The sequence below is a fragment of the Gymnodraco acuticeps genome, unplaced genomic scaffold, assembly GCF_902827175.1.
Source record: "Gymnodraco acuticeps unplaced genomic scaffold, fGymAcu1.1, whole genome shotgun sequence".
In the NCBI taxonomy this organism is placed as follows: Eukaryota; Metazoa; Chordata; class Actinopteri; order Perciformes; family Bathydraconidae; genus Gymnodraco; species Gymnodraco acuticeps.
Genome location: NW_022989985.1, coordinates 3,819,959 through 3,838,500, shown reverse-complemented (window position 1 = coordinate 3,838,500; position 18,542 = coordinate 3,819,959). Strand labels below are relative to the sequence as shown.

Here is an 18,542-nt window from a genome sequence, read left to right as displayed (position 1 = left end):
AATTGGGAAGGCATTACAAATGTAAATATATTTTAAATAATAAAACAATCCCACCACCACAGGTATCTACAGGAGAAGAGGGAATTCTCTCCACAAAATGTGAATGCCCATGTGGAGAATGGAAATGCAGTCATGCGGCTGCATTAGCCATCTTTGCCATCCACAATTTCAGCTGCACTGACACCCCCTGTCAGTGGAAGAAGCCAAAGGCAGCTAAACGTACGCATTCAGTGGAGGAGCTATTTCCTCCAACCAATAACTCATTCAACCCGCTGACAAGAGAGCCCACCTCCGAAGATCGTGACTGGCTGAGGGACAGACTCGGGGGCAGGTTCTCAGGAATTTCTTGGCTTCTCTCCCCCGAGCCAGAAGAGGAACACTACAGCTTGGAAACACTTACTGTTCCTGAAATTATCAAATCTGTTGGGCATCAGGGACCTGACCTGAGGCAATTGTGGCAAGCATGGCATTGTCTGAGGGGCAACAGAGGGCAATTCAGGTGGCTACCACTGGTCAGCGAACCAACCCAAACTGGCATTTGTTCAGGAAAGGAAGGTTGACTGCCAGCAACTTTGGAGCTGTCCTGAGGTCAAAGCGTGTGACTGCTTCCTTTATTGCCAGGGTGCTAGGGCAACAACAGGCCCTTGATGGTGTTTTGTCTGTACAGTGGGGAACTATGAATGAATGTGAGGGTGTCAGGGCATTCACCACTGCAACCCAGATGCAGGTCCATGAGTCAGGTTTGTGGCTCTCCCAATCAGGAGTGTTGGGGGCATCTCCAGATGGTCAGGTAGGGTCTTCCGCTGTGCTGGAGGTAAAGTGTCCCTACGGAGCCAGGGAAATGACAATTAGTGAAGCATTGCAAATCAAGGGCTTCTGTGTCAGTAAGGAGGGAGAAACATTCAGCCTGCGTGAGGAACATCCTTACTGGCACCAAGTGCAAGGTCAGCTTCACCTCACTGCAAGAAAGAAGAAGAAAGAAAACAATTGTGAATCGTTTTTAATTTACATTTACTCGCCTTTGCAATGTTGTGGTTGTTAGAGTGTTAGGCTTCCTGTCAGCTCTTCTGTTGGGAAGATATAAAATATTAGTTTCATGGAAGTAACACCGTCACATATAAGAGCATTAAGACATACAGTACACTACATAGGCTAAAACAAAACATTTAAAGATATAACCTTGCACTTTGTCTCGTGAACATTTTCACTATTTTGACATTTTTATAGATGAAAATTGAACTAAAGAAATAAATGGTAGATTAATCCATATTGAAAATAGGTGTCAGCTGCTACACTAATTATAATAGTTATATTTCTTAATTAATTAAGATAAGATATTACTGTATTGATCCCAATTTGGGAAATGTTTGTGTTGCAGCAGAAAAACAAAATATAAGTTATTATATATACAAAAGTATGTGAGGGATGGAATATTAAATTGAATATAAATGTAAAAGGTACATGTGATTTTACGTCCAAGAGAAGCTATGGAGCAGAGAGTTCTCTGCCAGCCAGAGGTGATTTGTTATTAGTTCAATATGTCAAACTGATTTCCCTGACTACAATCTTTAGTTACATGGTGAAACGTTATGCTGCTTGTACTAATTAGACTTATCATATAAGCCACACAGGTTTTAATAGGATGTATTCATTATCTTTACTTATGTTGCAGTCTTTTCAGCAGCGCCATCTCTAAAACGGCGATACAGTCACTACCCATCATTTACATTTCACCGTGACATGGACAAAAATGTAACGTCAGCTTACCTCATAGCACGAATCCAGACTCTCCTTTGGAAAACATTGGCCGGAAAACGATAGAACGAGCACGTTTCATGCAAAGACCTGTGGCTGCAACCCGGAGCAAAGCAACAAACCATTACGTAGCTAACTAGTAGCGCTAGCTTTAGCTAACGTTAGCTAACGAAACGAACTGCCGAGTAAAATTGGAAAACACTGGTAATTCATTATTCTATAATTTGTAAAACTACGGTGTTAAAAACGACAATTTCAAAAATACAGATTCTAATGGTCAGATATAGATACTAAAGATAGGCAGGTACTTGCTTTCAAGCAGAACACAGGGGAAAACAAACTTAGCGGGAGTGTTTACGTGTTAGGCGTAATGACGTACAACGGCCTCGACAATTTCTGTAGTCCTATTCAGCCACTCGGTAACAACCATCGTTTTTCAGACACGTAAACTCTTCAAAAATCACCAGTGGGGTCACTGCTGATGTATTTAATGTCGTAGAACAAAACGTGATTTATCTCTTAAATTTGTGTCAACCACAGACCTTATTTCGAGCTATTTTCCAAAACCCTATGGAGAAAATGCATTGCTTTTTGACGAAGGAACCGGAAGTGCTAAAAATGATAACTTACTTCCGGGTTTTACGACGCGTCACTGCGGTTCTCTATTGCCCTGATTCAAATGGAGCTTGAGGTTTAAGGTACCTACAATGTTTTGCATCCTTACAAACACAAGATAGTATTTATTACTTGTCTGATTTATTTTTTATTTTGTGTCGTCTTCTTTAGCAATGGCTCCACAATGGGCTCATCCAGAGAAAATGGAGAAAAAGCTTCACGCTGTCCCAGCCAGTAAGACGGTGAAGTTTCGGTGCCAGGCCAGCGGAAACCCAAATCCCACCCTGAAATGGTACAAGAATGGAAGGGAGTTCAAGAGAGGCCATCGCATCGGGGGCTTCAAGGTAACAGAACATATTTTTAGAAACGTTTTCCGTTCAGTTTATTTTTAGTGACGCTACACCCTCCTTAGCATTTCTTATTGAATAACTCCAAGCCCGTTCACTACGAGGGGAGATGTGTCAGTGATCTCATCTCTACATTAGATCACCACCGCCCCCTCCCCTGGAGTAAGAAACACTTCCTGCAAGTGAAAAGCGGAGGCAAGTGTCATATTTGACCTGAGAAACAATGCAAGATGAAACCTAATGCCACAAAAAGGGAAGTCGTGGCAGAGCTATAATACCTCCAGGTGGGCAATCCTAGCCACCCATAACATTGGCTGTCCTCATTCTGGGTATCAAGACATTTCTGTAATTTCATCCATGCAGCAGTAAATCTACCAATATGAGGGCTGGGTATTGTTCAGTTATATCTGGTCCCTGTGTCTGATCCCTGAATGATACCCTTTTTTGACACCAATGTTATACATTTAATTTGAATACAAACAAAATTACGACAATGTGCAGTACCTTACAGATTATTTTTTTTTCTTATTGTACAGACAAGCTCCATGTTTATTAGCTCACTAACGTTCATGAGATTTAATCCTTATGTATTGGAATATGGTATCAAAACGTATGGCTTTTAACAATTTGGTCAGTGTCAAAAGATAAAAATGTTGTTTCACAGCCTCTATATATTACTTACTGTATATTTTGTGTATGCTATCATAACTTCGTCAACGTCTGCCCATTTCCTGGCAAGCTGTATTAAAATCCGCAGCCATCTGCTAATACGGTAAACTGCTAAACTATAATTGTTGATAACACAGTTTACTGTTATCTCTGGATTTACTTAGCAGAGGTGAGGCAGGTGATGGATGTGAACCGGATCTGTTTTACACCACCACTTACTGGCTATGGCATCATGAGGCCCCAGAGACTTTGAATAATGTATTCGTTTTTAAGTATTGATTACAGCGTTTAGAATGTGTTAAATGAAATGTCATGAAAGAGTTAAGGAGGAGAAAAGGCGTGTTTAGATATATATTGAATGTACAATGTCTGTATCCTCTGATATGCGTAACAACGGACATTAAATACGTGGAGGGCCGGCCCCCAGCAGTGCCGACCGGTACACAAGGAGGAGCCAGCAGAGGGGGAACTCGCCCTCTTTTCTCCGCTAGCAAGAGCCAGACGACAGCTGCTTTTCTGTCTGATCATTTTCCTGTTTGTAACATTACCGCGCCATATTTTTAATTAAAGTACCAATTTGAACTTTCACAGAGACTCAATTAGTCTCCTTTTTTAAAGCTTCTCTCCTGGACGCGAGAATAACCAACACAGATAACAACTCCCCCTCATCACGTTTTAGCTAAATGAGGGAAACTGTATGGCTTGGTCTTGTCAGGGTTCGTACGGTCATTGAAAACCTGGAAAAGTTATGGAAATTCAAAATGCAAATTCCAGGCCCTGGAAAAGTTATGGAAAACAATATTTTTCCCAAAGTTTTGGAAAAGTCATGGAAATGTAACTAAAGTTGCGTCAAATATAATTTACATTTGATCTAATTGCCGAAATAATCTGCGGTTGCGAGCTGTTATGTGCCATCATGACGCGCATGGTGTTATATTTTAATATATGAAGCGCGAGCTGTGTGCTCGAGTCTTCCTGCCTGGCGGCTGAACTCTGCTGTTCCGGGATGATGGTCAGCTACATTAGCTACGGTGCGTTCGTTAACTGTGCGGAGTCACTGTGGCACAGACTGCACCGCTGGTGAACAGCTGTTAGAACGGGCCGTTCAGAGCAGAGCGTGATGTGAACTGAAAGGTTTTTCTGTCGCAATATCATTTAAGGCAGGGGTGGGGAACCTTTTTCCTCTCAAGGGCCATTTCAATTTTTTCAACATCCTCCGAGGGCCGTACAAATTATTGACCTCATCTTAAAAATACTAAAATCACAACCCATTTATTTCTTCTTTCTTTCGTGCTGTGCAAAGAAAAAGCAACCTCTTAATCCAGATATCTTACCATGACTCGCGCATGCATACACGTGCACGGTTGTGGCATGACCACCAAAACAGAAAGATGTCGACACAAGATGTGTGCAAATGTATTTAGTTTCCTATCCATGTGGACATGATTTAAGTGTGGGGGGGGGGGGGACCTAACCTCCTCTAGGGGGGTCCGAGGGGCATGCTCCCCCGGGAAGATTTTTTTAAAATGTTGAAGTTAAAAGCATCAATCTGGTGCACTTTGAGAGCAACATTAAGAGATCATCTCTCAACACCCATATGAAACAAACCTGTAAGCATATTTACTTTTTCTTTATGGATATTTTACAAATCACTCCTCTTTCAAACTGTATTCTTGTTTATTAATAACAACTTTTTTTTACTGTCATATAGTATTTTATACCTGTTTACTTTATTCTCTTATTTTTTTATAACTATAATGATCATATAAAGATGTGCCTTTACCTCACTGGTTGTAGAAAAATATTCTTATATTTGCTAGCATAGCTAGCTAACCAGATGCTAATAACAACAAAGCTATTGACTGTATGATCGCCACTGGGCTTACAACTAAAGACACAGCCACGCAAAAACTGCGGCATGTGTACGGCTCCTTATCTGAAGGAGCCACGTTCTGGTGCTCTCTGTCAGAACTGCACCCCTGTCAGACGAGACATATACCACGTGATGACACGTTAGGCTTGTGTTGTGTTCAAGGACCCTGACCTTGGCCAGGAAAAACAGGACACTCACATGTTTAATTTTTTTGCGGTCTAGATTTCTTAATTTGTTTTCTTTTTTGCGTGTGTTTATAAATTACCTCGAGGGCCGTACCAAATTTTCTCGCGGGCCGTATACGGCCCGGGGGCCGGAGATTCCCCACCTCTGATTTAAGGAATCGTTGAGCTAGCTAGCTAGCATACATTGTCACTATCTGCTAACGTTAGCTTTAGCCTTCGTTTTCAGAGGTGGTATAAGTATAGATATTTACTAGAGTAAAAATAGAATTACTCAGATCTTGTACTTTAGTCGAAGCACTCAGATCTTGTACTTGATAAAAGTATAGTACTCAGATCTTGTACTTGAGTAAAAGTAGAAGTACTCAGATCTTGTACTTGAGTAAAAGTAGAAGTACTTAGATCTTGTACTTGAGTAAAAGTAGAAGTACTCAGATCTTGTACTTGAGTAAAAGTAGAAGTACTTAGATCTTGTACTTGAGTAAAAGTAGAAGTACTCAGATAAGTAAAAGTAGAAGTACTCAGATCTTGTACTTGAGTAAAAGTAGAAGTACTCAGATCTTGTACTTGAGTAAAAGTAGAAGTACTCAGATCTTGTACTTGAGTAAAAGTAGAAGTACTCAGATCTTGTTCTTGAGTAAAAGTAGAAGTACTCAGATCTTGTACTTGAGTAAAAGTAGAAGTACCAGAGTGTTGGAATACTCTGTTACAGTAAAAGTCCTGCATTCAAAATGTTCCTCAAGTGAAAGTAGAAAGTATTCTCATCAAAATATAGTTAAAGTAGCGATAGTAAAAGTAGTCATTGTGCAGATTGGTCCATTTCAGAATAATATATATGATATGTTTTATAATGATTGAACATTAAAGTGTTCTCAAAGCTGGTAAAGGTGCAGCTAGTTTGAATGACTTTGTATACTGCAGGGTAGCTTGTGAATTTACTCCAGGTGGAACTAAAGTCTGATTCAACACTTGATTATATTTCACATCATTCATCCTGATCTGTAAAGTAACTAAAGGTATTAAATACATGTAGTGGAGTAGAAGTACACCATGTACCTCTGAACTGTAGAGGAGTAGAAGTACACAGTAGCAAAAACATTGAATAAAGTACAAGTATCTCAAAATTGTACCCACTTAGTTACTTTACACCAGTGGCTATACAGATAGAAAGACTAAGCCTTGCACAGAGGCATGAAAATACATTTTCAAAATGCTCAACAGTGCTGCCAGAATTATAAACTGACTGCTACACGATTAAAATAAATACTTTTATATATTTCTATTAGATGTGACTCTTTGGCGTTTCTGTTATTATTAACACTGCTGCTTTAGTTGTTCTGACTGCTAAAATCCTCTGTTCCTCATTTTAAAGCCGATATTGCGGGGGGTCAGGGGCTCGGGTCCTTGTCACCTTTTTCATACCTGATGACTTTGCCTCCCTGACTACAGTTGCTTCAGCGTGTAGAAGCTAGTAAGCCTACTATTTGATTTGTTTTAGATAGACACAACATGTTTCATATGCAGACCTTATTTTCCTGTTCCATGTTCAAATAAACCATTTTCAGTGGTAATTTTTTTTTGGTCATGGAAAATTAGGTAAAGGTCATGGAAAAGTCATTGGTGAAAAAGTGTATGAAGCCTGTCTTGTGTATATGCATGTTTGATGTTGCCATTGCCTCAGAGGTTCGTTGGGTAATCACACACTGCCGGTCTTCGCAGATTTATGGAAGAAAAACTACAACATGTCTTGGAAAAAAGAGCCAGACATCAGTTGGCGCTAATAAGACAAGTTGGGGCAGATGTATATAAAACATGTACCCATTTTCCTTTGGTCTTTGTTTGGTAGGACAAAGATCCGCTGTTTGTAACATAGGCTGGTGTCACAGGAAGAAGGAGTAGTGTGTTATCTTGTTATCATCACATCACACATCATTGACCCTTGTTAGCCGTCGCTTTGAACAGAACAACATTTGATTTACGACAATTCATATAGGTTAAAAGCAGATGGAGAGAACACAAGTTCTCTTAAGTTTTTAATGTAAAATGCAGAATTGCAATTTAGCTTCATCTCTGTGGGCTAGCTGCTGGCCTCATTTACGTTACTTCAATTTGAGTTGAATTTAAGTACTGATTGTTCTTAAACACTATTAAGTGCTATTTTTACCATTTCCATCAGGACCTAATCTGACCTGCAGTGAGAGGTTTTTGTGAGCTAACACATCTGTAGCTGCCAACAAATGAACTAATCTGTGTACATAGCTGGGATATCCCCTGTGCTGTTTAATACCATAAACCGTATGTTTGGATACTTATGGCGCGTTTCCACTGCAGCGGGGTAGCCCCGTTTAAGCGTCCCTAAGCGTCCTTGCTCTGGCCTCGGGCTGCCTCGCTGGCCGGCCCAGGCCGTGGCGCATTTCCATTACAGTTTAGGACCTGGGCTAGCAACGCAGTGTAGGCGGGGCGATCAGCTTTTTGGCGGGCTTTTTGGGCGGAGCGACGCTGAGATAAAACTGCAGTGGCGTCATCTTCAATGCGACACAACTCACACACAACAATGGAGGATATGGAAGCGATCGTGTACTTGTTTCTTGGTGTGGCTTTTTATCACAGCAAGAAGAAGGAAAGGGATCACAGCACCTCCTCGGTCGACCACGGTGTGCTTTTCTTAGAAGTAGCCATTTTTGTAGCTCCTCCGTTTACAAAATGCTGTGTATAAAAATGCTGCAAGCTTGCTTCTAGATATATATGCGACGCTAGGGATGAACTTGCGCGCAATCTTGTGACGATTCTCTCTGACCAATCAGCAGTCGAGAGTGTTGACGTCACTAGTTCAGCCCTGGCCCTGGTCTGAGGGAACCACGATTTTATGAGGCCGGAAAAAGAGGGAAAAAGTACCCGCTGGCCGGTACTAGGCTATATGGAAACGCCACCAAAAACCGGCCTGGCCGCTTGAGGACGGTTAAGGACGCTTAAACGGGGCTACCTGCTGCAGTGGAAACGCGCCATTAGTCACTTTGAGCAGCAGTCCTATCTGTACTGTGTTTGTACGCCAGTCACTCTAACATCTGCTTTTTCCAAACTGTTAGGTCCGGCATGTGTGGACCATCATCATGGAATCGGTAGTTCCCTCTGATAAGGGAAACTACACCTGTGTGGTGGAGAACCAGTACGGCAGCATCAATCACACCTACCAGCTCGACGTAGTGGGTAAGTGTAAACTGCAATCAGGTTGTCTGTATATTAAACCCTGATCAATAAATCTATATCATGGCTTGGTCACCTGTTGAATATTGATGAGAATCCAGAGTATGGGTGTTAATCTTTCAATGTTTTCTGATTTTGATTCAATATTGATTGATTTGGTTTGTTGGGGTCACGCTTTGATTGAAATCCCCAGTCCGCTTTGTGCTAATAAAGATGTTGTCCAAAAATATGGTATAGAAGCAGTAAAGTGTGCTTAGAACGATTTAATTGTTATATTATTGCATATTAATATGTATTCATGCTAAACTAGCACAAATAAACAGATTTAGCTAAATGGTGTTTAGTATTTCTTAATTCTCACTTACTTCAAGAATAACAACTTCAAGTTACACAAAAAATAAACTGCTGCCGATGCATACATGAAAATGGGAAGCTTAGACAAGTTTCTTAAGGAGTTAGCCTATTTCACCATACGTTTTGTTTCACCAAGACATTCACCATACATTTCTTTTATTTATTTAAAAGAAAAAAAGGGTTAGGGTTGCCCCAATTCCTACATGAATCAATTTGTCCCTAATCCTTTTCCTTAAGTAATGTTGGATAATACCTCTAATATCTCATACCAGAATACCCTATTACCCAACCAGTTGTAATCCTCATCCCCGAAGCATCAAAGTCTTGTGTTGGGTTCGACTGTATCTCTCTCAGCCCTTTAATAAATAAAGCCTGTGCACGAGTGATGGATGTGTGTAGAGGAGAGAAGTGATGACTCCCCTCAGACCTGCCCTGAGCCTCACTCCTACACCACTGGTTCTATAAATCTCGGCCCCACTTCCTCCGTCACTGCTGTCCCTGGGCTCGACCTCAGTCCATGTTTAGACCCTGATGAGCAGAGATACGGCGTCAGTGAAGGGAGAGTTTTTTCACAAGTGCTTGCTAAATTTCCTCAATAGCTGAGGAAATAGCTGATTTTATTCTCCATGTAGCAGAACGATTGTCTATAAATTACATAGTATCAGTTTAGATTATACAGACGGACTGTCCCGGCCCTTTCCCGTAACAACGCATTGGTTTTGTTTGGCCTGTGTTTGATAATCAGTCAGCCGTGTGTACTTTTGGAGTGATGCACGTGTTTGTCTTTGATATTGAAGCTCGCCAATCTTCTTCTAATCTAACATTCGTTTGTTTTGTGTTGTGTTTCAGAGCGCTCTCCCCACAGGCCCATCCTGCAGGCCGGCCTGCCCGCCAACCGCACCGCCGTGGTGGGCAGCGACGTGGAGTTTGAGTGCAAAGTGTTCAGCGACCCTCAGCCTCAAATCCAGTGGCTGAAGCACATCGAGGTGAACGGGAGCAGAGTCGGTTCTGATGGATTACCGTATGTCCGTGTGCTCAAGGTAGGAGCTTCCTCTTATCACTCCTCCTGCCAGTATAAATTACTCTTTTGAATGCTTCTTTATATATTGCCCTGTATTGCTATGTCACTTATTTTCTTAGATCGTAAGTACTTCCTGTGAAAGGGGATTCTTATAAAAATCTTAAAAGGCATTCAAATCATCAATCTGAAATAAGTATGGATCAATCTTCCAAAGCTCTTAACAATGCTAAGATGAGTAATGAATAATACATTTTTTTCTGTCATTAGTTTTAAAACGACCAAATGATTGGTAACATATCTTTTTTGTAACTATTGACTGCATGCTTCTCGCATTAGCGTCACACATATCAGGATAGAGTAACCAGCAGTACACTTATTGGTTGGTTTTCTGTGATGCTCAGAGCAGATGCAACATGAGTGAGTGATAATTATATGAAAACATTTTTATGTTACAGATATATTTTTAGCAAGGTTGCTTTATTTAATTTGTTATCTTTGAGTTGGTATTGCATCTAAAATGTGGCATAAAAGTCTTAAATCGAACTTGTCTTAAGCTCTAGGAACTGAATATATGAAGTGTATCTTGCTATTGAATCTCTGCACATAACCAACATGACTTCTGCTGAATTCTTTACTGTCATCTGATTTTCTGTGATGTACATGACATGTTTTTATTTCCAGCATTCTGGGGTCAATAGCTCGGACGCTCAGGTGCTGGCCCTCTACAATGTGACTGAGGAGGAGAGCGGAGAGTATATTTGTAAAGTGTCCAATTATATAGGAGAGGCCAATCAGTCGGCCTGGCTGACTGTCACCAGATATGAGCCCACAGGTAACCACCGCGCAGCACAGGGACGACAGAGTGGACCACCTGGATAAACTAGGGCCGTATAACTCAAGACAACCTCAGCTGTTTCTCTCCTCCCTCTCTCCTAGCTCAGTACTCCTGACTGTAAATTATGCTATGGAAAATTCCCAGCAGAACAGTTTAAAAAAAAGTGTTTAGGCTTGGGTTTATGTTGGACCCGGCAGATGGTGTTGGATCGAGGAGGAGAACGCTCCTCCATCCCCTTTCTCTTTCAGAATCCTTTACTCATGGTTACCTTTCCCCTCTTGGGCCTCTTGTTGGGTCTGCTTCCTTTGTTATTTTCTAGACCGCTGGCCTTAACACCAGGGACAAGGAAATCGAAATCCTCCAACTGAGAAATGTGTCGTTTGATGACGCTGGGGAGTACACCTGCTTGGCGGGCAATTCTATCGGGTTCTCTCATCACTCTGCATGGTTGACCGTTTTTGAAGGTATCAGTGGTTCTGTCTCTCCTATATTTCCATTATTTACCATTTTCCTACTCCTGCCTGGCTCTCCACCTTTACATTGGCCAGAAAAGAGCCTGACTCTATTTCTGTAAAAAAAATTAAGAGGAAGCCAGGGTGAGTTAAAAAATACTAAAACCGTCTCTGTCCTCAGAATGGCTCCTGCTCCATCTAAACTCTCTAGATGGGAGAGTATGGGCCATGCTTTACTGTTTCTTTAATGAAATCAGCAAATGCAAACAACCCCAAAAGCAGACGGAGAGAACACAAGTTATTTTAAGTTTTTAATGTAAAATGCAGAATTGCAGTTTAGCTTCATCTCTGTGGGCTAGCTGCTGGCCTCATCTACGTTACTTCAATGTGAGTTGAACTTAAGTACTGATTGTACGGTTCTTAAACAGTATTAAGTGCTATTTTTACCATTTCCATCCGGACCTAAACTGACCTGCAGTGAGAGGTTTTTTTGAGTTAACACATATGTAGCTGCCAACAAATGAACTAATCTGTGTACATAGCTGGGATATCCCCTGTGCTGTTTAATACCATAAACCGTATGTTTGGATACTTAGTCACTTTGAGCAGTAGTCCTATCTGTACTCTGTTTATACGCCAGTCACTGTAACCTTTGCTTTTCATCATCATGGAATCTGTAGTTCCCACTGATAAGGGAAACTACACCTGTGTGGTGGAGAACCAGTACGGCAGCATCAATCACACCCACCAGCTCGACGTAGTCGGTAAGTGTAAACTGCAATCAGGTTGTCTGTATATTAAAGGTCCCATGTCATGGCCATTTCTACTGATCATAATTCCATTGTTGAGGTATACTAAAATAGATTTATACTGTGCAATTTTCCAAACTCACATTGGTTTCTCATACAGCATCTCTGTAAAGTATGTGTATTCACCGGTATTCACTCTCTGTCCTAAACGGCTTGTTGGAGCTCGCCCCCCCCCCCCCTGTGAGCCCAGTGTGCTCTGATTGGTCAAGTAACGTGCAGCTGCTCGTGAGGAGCTGCTGTGAGGAGCAGACAGGGCTTCCCTGTCGGAGATAGATACAGCGAGAACAAGCTAAACTCATCCTGAGCACACACAAACACTCATAGCCGAAGTAAAAACAATAGGTGTGGCTTGATATTGAGTAAGAAAAAGGTTTATTGCGCTGTGAGCATGGGTCAGCGGAGAGCATTTCTCCGCGATCCCAACGTAGTCCGAAAAACGTTTACCCATTTAAACAGTCGTGGTAGATACCTTGTTTGTTTTAAACATCATAAATACACAAACAACAATGAATACTTACAGGTTGTGTACCCGAATCTCCCGCTGGTCAAAACAAAGCAGGAGTAGTGTGTGTGTGTGTGTGTGTGTGTGTGTGGTGTGTGTGTGTGTGTGTGTGTGTGTGTGTGTGTGTGTGTGTGTTGTGTGTGTGTGTGTGTGTGTGTGTGTGTGTGTGTGTGTGTGTGTGTGTGTGTGTGTGTGTTGTGTGTGTGTGTGTGTGTGTGTGTGTGTGGTGTGTGTGTGTGTGTGTGTGTGTGTGTGTGTGTGTGTGTGTTGCATGTAGCAGCCGCATGTGTGCAAACTGCTCCGCCCCCTCGCACACAGACGGGGAGAGAGAGATCTCTCATCAGCATTGGAAAGATCGAAAATACTAAAAATAATCATAGATGCATTTTTGCAGTCTTTTTGCATATTAGATAACGGAGTTGACGGCACCAAAACTGCAATATAATGTTTGTGTAGCATAATAAATATGACATATCGTTCTTCAGTGCCCTATGCTGTACATATCCGGAATGAATTGCTGAAAGGTTTTGGGAAACTTTGTTTCGTGAAAGGCTGGCAGAGGGTGTGGCCATAGCGCTGGGCGTGCCTACTGGGTATCCCTACGTAGCAATACCCAGGAAGTAAATGAGAAATTTCCAACGAGGCGTTTTGGGGAGGTATTTTCTGTGTTAGAGTTGTACTCCCTACAGCAGGGGTGGGGAACCTTTTTCCTCTCAAGGGCCATTTCAATTTTTTCAACATCCTCCGAGGGCCGTACAAATTATTGACCTCTGCTTAAAAAAACTAAAATCACAGCCCATTCATTTGGCCTTTCTTTCATGCTGTGCAAAGAAAAAGCAACCTCTTAATCCAGATATCTTACCATGATGATGCACGGTTGTGGCATGAACACCAAAACAGAAAGATATGGACACAAGATGTGTGCAAATGTATTTAGTTTCCTATCCATGTGGACATGATTTAAGTGGGGGGGACCTAACCTCTTCTAGGGGGATCCGGGTATGCTCCCCCGGGAAGATTTTTTTTTAAATGTTGAAGTTAAAAGCATCAATCTGGTGCACAGAGCAACATTAGGAGCTCTATGGATACATCTCTCAACACCTATATGAAACAGAATTTAGATTTACTTTTCTTTATGGACATTTTACAAATCACTCCCCTTTCAAACTGTATTCTTGTAACAACAACAACTTTTTTTTACCGTCATATAGTATTTTATACCTGTTTACTTTATTATCTTATTTTTTCATAATAATGATCATATAAAGATGTGCCTTTACCTCACTGGTTGGAGAAAAAGCTTCTTATATTCGTTAGCATAGCTAGCTAACCAGATGCTAATAACAACAAATTGACTATGATCAGTGTGAAGATAAACTTCTGTTGTTGCAATGTTGAGGTAGAATGAAGGAGTCTGGAACGTCGTTAGCCAAAGCACTGAGAGTTTATTGAACACAGTACAGAATACAGCCGGGGAGATCACCTTAGTTTCACACGTCCTGTGATCCACCAAAATCATCTCTGCCAAAAAGACCCACAGAATCGCAGCAACACGAGGAGAGGCGGGCCCACAGAAGCCCGCGTTTACCTAATCAATAGCAGATGGGAGACAATAATCTACTTGTCTCAAGAAAATGCAGACAGGCCTGAAACCCTTCCCCCCACAGGATATGGGAGAAGCGTTTGACCTGTGACCTCAACTTACAGAGGAGTTTTTACTAAACACCACAAGCAGATGTTTGCAGTATCACAGATTCTAAGAAACCATAAGAAACTCTATAAACAGATCAGATTAAAATATTCTCTTACAATCAGTATGACAGTCATGAACAGATCGCCACTGGGCTTTCAACTAAAGACACAGACATGCAAAAACTGCGGCATGTGTACGGCTCCTTATGGGTAGGCTACTGCAATTTTTGGAAGTGCCGGAGCGGTGTAAATCATTATCATGGCTTGGTCACCTGTTGAATATTGATGAGAATCCATAGTATGGGTGTTAATCTTTCAATGTGTTCTGATTTGATTCAATATTGATTGATTTGGTTTGTTGAGGTCACAATTTGATTGAAATCCCCAGTCCGCTTTGTGCTAATAAAGATGTTGTCCAAAAATATGGTTAAGAAGCAGAGTAAAGTGTGCTGAGGACGATTTCATTATTAACCTGTTAAGCCCTTAGCCTGTTTTTCAGGTCTCAGGCTCGAAAATGACATTCCCAGAACAAATGACCATATCTTACCCTCTAAAAAGGGTTAAATTAATAATCTTTTTTCTCAAAGTAATGATAAACCTGTGAATTGGATGTAGAAAAGTCAGAATCAATATAGATGTTTTTTATTTTAAAGAAAATTCAGATTGAACATGGTAAAAAACTGTAAATTATAGTGTCCGTCCAAAAAATATGTTGTACTTATAGTGAAAACTAACCTTGGATGATGGGTTAGTAGACATATAATAAATACCCTGTATCAAGATTGATGCAAAACAAGTGATAGTTTACCTTTTTAGACAGATTTAGCAAAAAAAAAACCTTCTGGGGCCATTTGGGTGGATTTTCCTTATCTCTGGCCCCCCTTGTTCGATTTTGACATGTGACATCTCTTTCTGACCGTAAGAGCCTATAGAATCGAAGGGAAAACTCCCCGCACACACTCATGTTAAAAAAAAAAGATCCCGTCTTTGTGCACACAGTTTTGCTCCAGAGTGAAGCTGTCTCTAGGTCTGACATCTCAAAACCGAAAAGCAGATTTATTGCTCATGGATTATCAGAAATCATTCCAAGTGACACAGACACATTGGATTAACCTATGGATTAACTTCAGCATCGTTTTTATCGTTTTAATGCCATTGAAGAACACTTTTGACCAGACTACCACACAGGTAAGCCATTTTGCCGTTTTTAGCTAACTAGCTCCATATGTTTTGATGTGTGTTCTTGTCATTATCTCCGAGAATTCGTATAATTTAGTGATAATGAGGGTACCCATCGATTCTGTGTCCCCTTACGATGTGAAACGATGGGTTGAGATGTGCAGCAAAGATAAATAATAAGGTTTTGTGAGTGAATTTCAGTGCAGTCACCTGTTAGCATTTTTCGCTCGTTGCTAATTCAGAGGCTCAGCGTTAGCATTCTGGGGTTTTCTTTTGAAAAAATAATTAAAATGACCAGTTAGATGAGTTTCTTTCCGTTACATGGATATAAAACATTCATAGTTTATTAAATAAACATGCCCTGTTTTCTGCAAGATATTGCAGGAGGCCCCCGTTACCGGGGTCTCTGGCTTAACAGGTTAAATGATTGCATATTAATATGTATTCATGCTAAACTAGTACAAATAAACAGATTTAGCTAAAAAGTGTTTTGTATTTATTAATTCTATCTTACTTCGAGAATAACAAATTCAAGTTGCATAAAGAATAAACTGCTGCCTGTTGCATACATGAAAATGGGAGGCTTAGGCAAGTTTCTAAGAAGTAGTATTTCAAAAATGGATCACAGAACACTTTCATCATACGTTATGTTTATTTATTATTTAAAAAGAAAAGGGTTAGGGTTGCCCCAGTTTCTACATGAATAAAATGTTCCTCAATTATTTTCCTTAAAGTGGACCTACTGTATCATCCCAGCTAGAAAATGTTGGTTCTAAAAACATTCTGAGAATGTTACAGTCATTGTTCTAGGAAGGTTTCCAGCGGGAAGTTTTTGTTTGGTTCCCAGAACATTCTTCTGAAAGGTAGGATAACGTTCTCTAAAAACATTCTTAAAATGTTTTTGATAACATTGTTAGAACATTATGCCCTACTGTTCTTAAATTATTTTCAGCTGCAAGTTAGATTTGTTATGTTGCCAGAATGTTATTATTTTAGAAAAGGATAACATGGTTTATCTTTAAAAAAGTATGCAAATGTTCTGTGGTAACAATTTACTCAAATATGTTTACATTATTAGAACATAAAGACATAATATTCCTGTAATTGTTCAACTCAAAATTCCTGGGTAAGTGGACTGACCACTGTGGTCATTAGGATGATTATGATAGTTTACTTAACTATTGGAATTTGACTATTAACACATGTAAAAGGATGACTCGGAATCAGCTGGTGAAAGTAACATTTGTTTATTAGAAAAGGGGAGCTGGGAGTGGAGGTTGGTTATGGCGGCAGTGGGAAACAGTTGTTCCAGGGTGGGTAGAGAGGCCTGGCTGGTCTTGGGAGTGTGGAAGGCCTTGGATTTCTCCTGGGAGAGACACAAACATGAGTGTGAGGCAAAAGCAGGCAAAGTTGTCAAAGAATATGCTGGTAAAAAGGTAGAGCGGCACGCAACAAACGTTCATGGCAACAATCCGGCAGGGAATGAGTGCAGGCTTTCATAGTGTGGCTGATGAGCAGGTTGCAGGTGTGGTTGATTGGAGATTGCTCCCAGCCGTGTCGAGCAGACCAGCAGGCAGGTGGGGGCAGTGATAGTCGGTCCATTCTTCTAAATGTCTGTCTTTGGTTTTCTAAGTGTTATTCGATCCATATGACAATAGAGATATGTAGATAAACAACAAAAACACTTGGGGTATAATGTTCGAACAATGTTATCACCAAACATTTTAAGAATGTTTTTAGAGAACGTTATCCTACCTTTCAGAAGTACATTCTAGGAACCAAAATAAAACTTCTCGATGAAACCATTCCTGGTATGAATGGTAACATTCTCAGAATGTTTTTAGAACCAACAATGTCTAGCTTGGAACTCAGACATGCCTACGCAAACGTGCAATATCATGAATTACGTGCTTGTTTTTTTCTAAAAACTAAAATGTGGTGACATCAGATTTCTTTTAAACATCCTTTTCAAACAAATGCAGCAAGTTTGTTTTTTAAAGCGCACTACAAATAAATCTGACGTTGACCATGACCCTGTTAATATTTCGCATCACAGGAACATTTTATAAAAAAATAATAACCTCCTGAAAACATTATTCAAATGTTGCTTTTAAAATATTCTTCTTTGGTTATCATGTAACATTGAGGGACCGTTTTATAAAGAACATCTTTAATGTGTTACCCAACAACATCCAAAACACATCCTTAGAATGTTGGAGGCAAAACGTTCCACCTTTGTTAACATATCACATTAAAGGAACATTTTATAAAACCCTTCTGTCATCTCAGGCCTCATAACATCCTGAAAATAGTTTCAGAATGTTGCTTGGAGAATGTTCTTTATTTGTTATCATGTAACATTGAGGGAACGTTTTATAAAGAACATGTTTAATGTGTTACCCAACAACGTCCAAAACACATCCTTAGAATGTTGGAGGCAAAACGTTCCACCTTTGTTAACATATCACATTAAAGGAACATTTTATAAAACCCTTCTGTCATCTCAGGCCTCATAACATCCTGAAAATAGTTTCAGAATGTTGCTTGGAGAATGTTCTTTATTTGTTATCATGTAACATTGAGGGAACGTTTTATAAAGAACATCTTTAATGTGTTACCCAACAACGTCCAAAACACATCCTTAGAATGTTGCAAGGAAAACGTTCCACCTTTGTTAACATATCACATTAAAGGAACGTTTTATAAATAAACTTTCTGTCATCTCAGGCCTCAATAACATCCTCAAAACATCCTCTGAATGTTGCAGTTAAAACGTTATGTAGTTAACCTTAAACCTTATGGGAACATTATTTGAAAAAATAAACATCCTAAAAAGGTTCTTTGAACATCAGATTAAAACGTTTCTTTAAAACCTTATTAGAACCAATAGGTAACGTTAGCCAAAGTTGTGAGAACGTTCCCCGCTAGCTGGGATGCTACATTTGAATAATCTATTGTAGGGCCATACCTATATAAAACATGTCTGTGAAGTTTTTAAAAAAAAATACCAAACAGATCATGCATTTTAGCCATGCCTCATTTCGCTCTATATG

At 40.3% G+C, this 18,542-nt stretch overlaps 1 protein-coding gene across 1 annotated transcript in view; it reads left to right on the top strand.

Annotated features, from left to right (window-relative positions):
* The window catches only part of LOC117543911 (fibroblast growth factor receptor 4-like), a 60,741-nt gene that overhangs the window by 22,593 nt on the left and 19,606 nt on the right, over positions 1-18,542 (top strand). Inside the window, exons 3-7 of the mRNA XM_034212570.1 lie at positions 2,542-2,714; positions 8,528-8,648; positions 9,849-10,039; positions 11,175-11,319; positions 11,988-12,071. Of these exons, the coding sequence (XP_034068461.1) occupies positions 2,542-2,714; positions 8,528-8,648; positions 9,849-10,039; positions 11,175-11,319; positions 11,988-12,071 (714 nt within the window). The remainder of the gene's footprint in view (positions 1-2,541; positions 2,715-8,527; positions 8,649-9,848; positions 10,040-11,174; positions 11,320-11,987; positions 12,072-18,542) is intronic.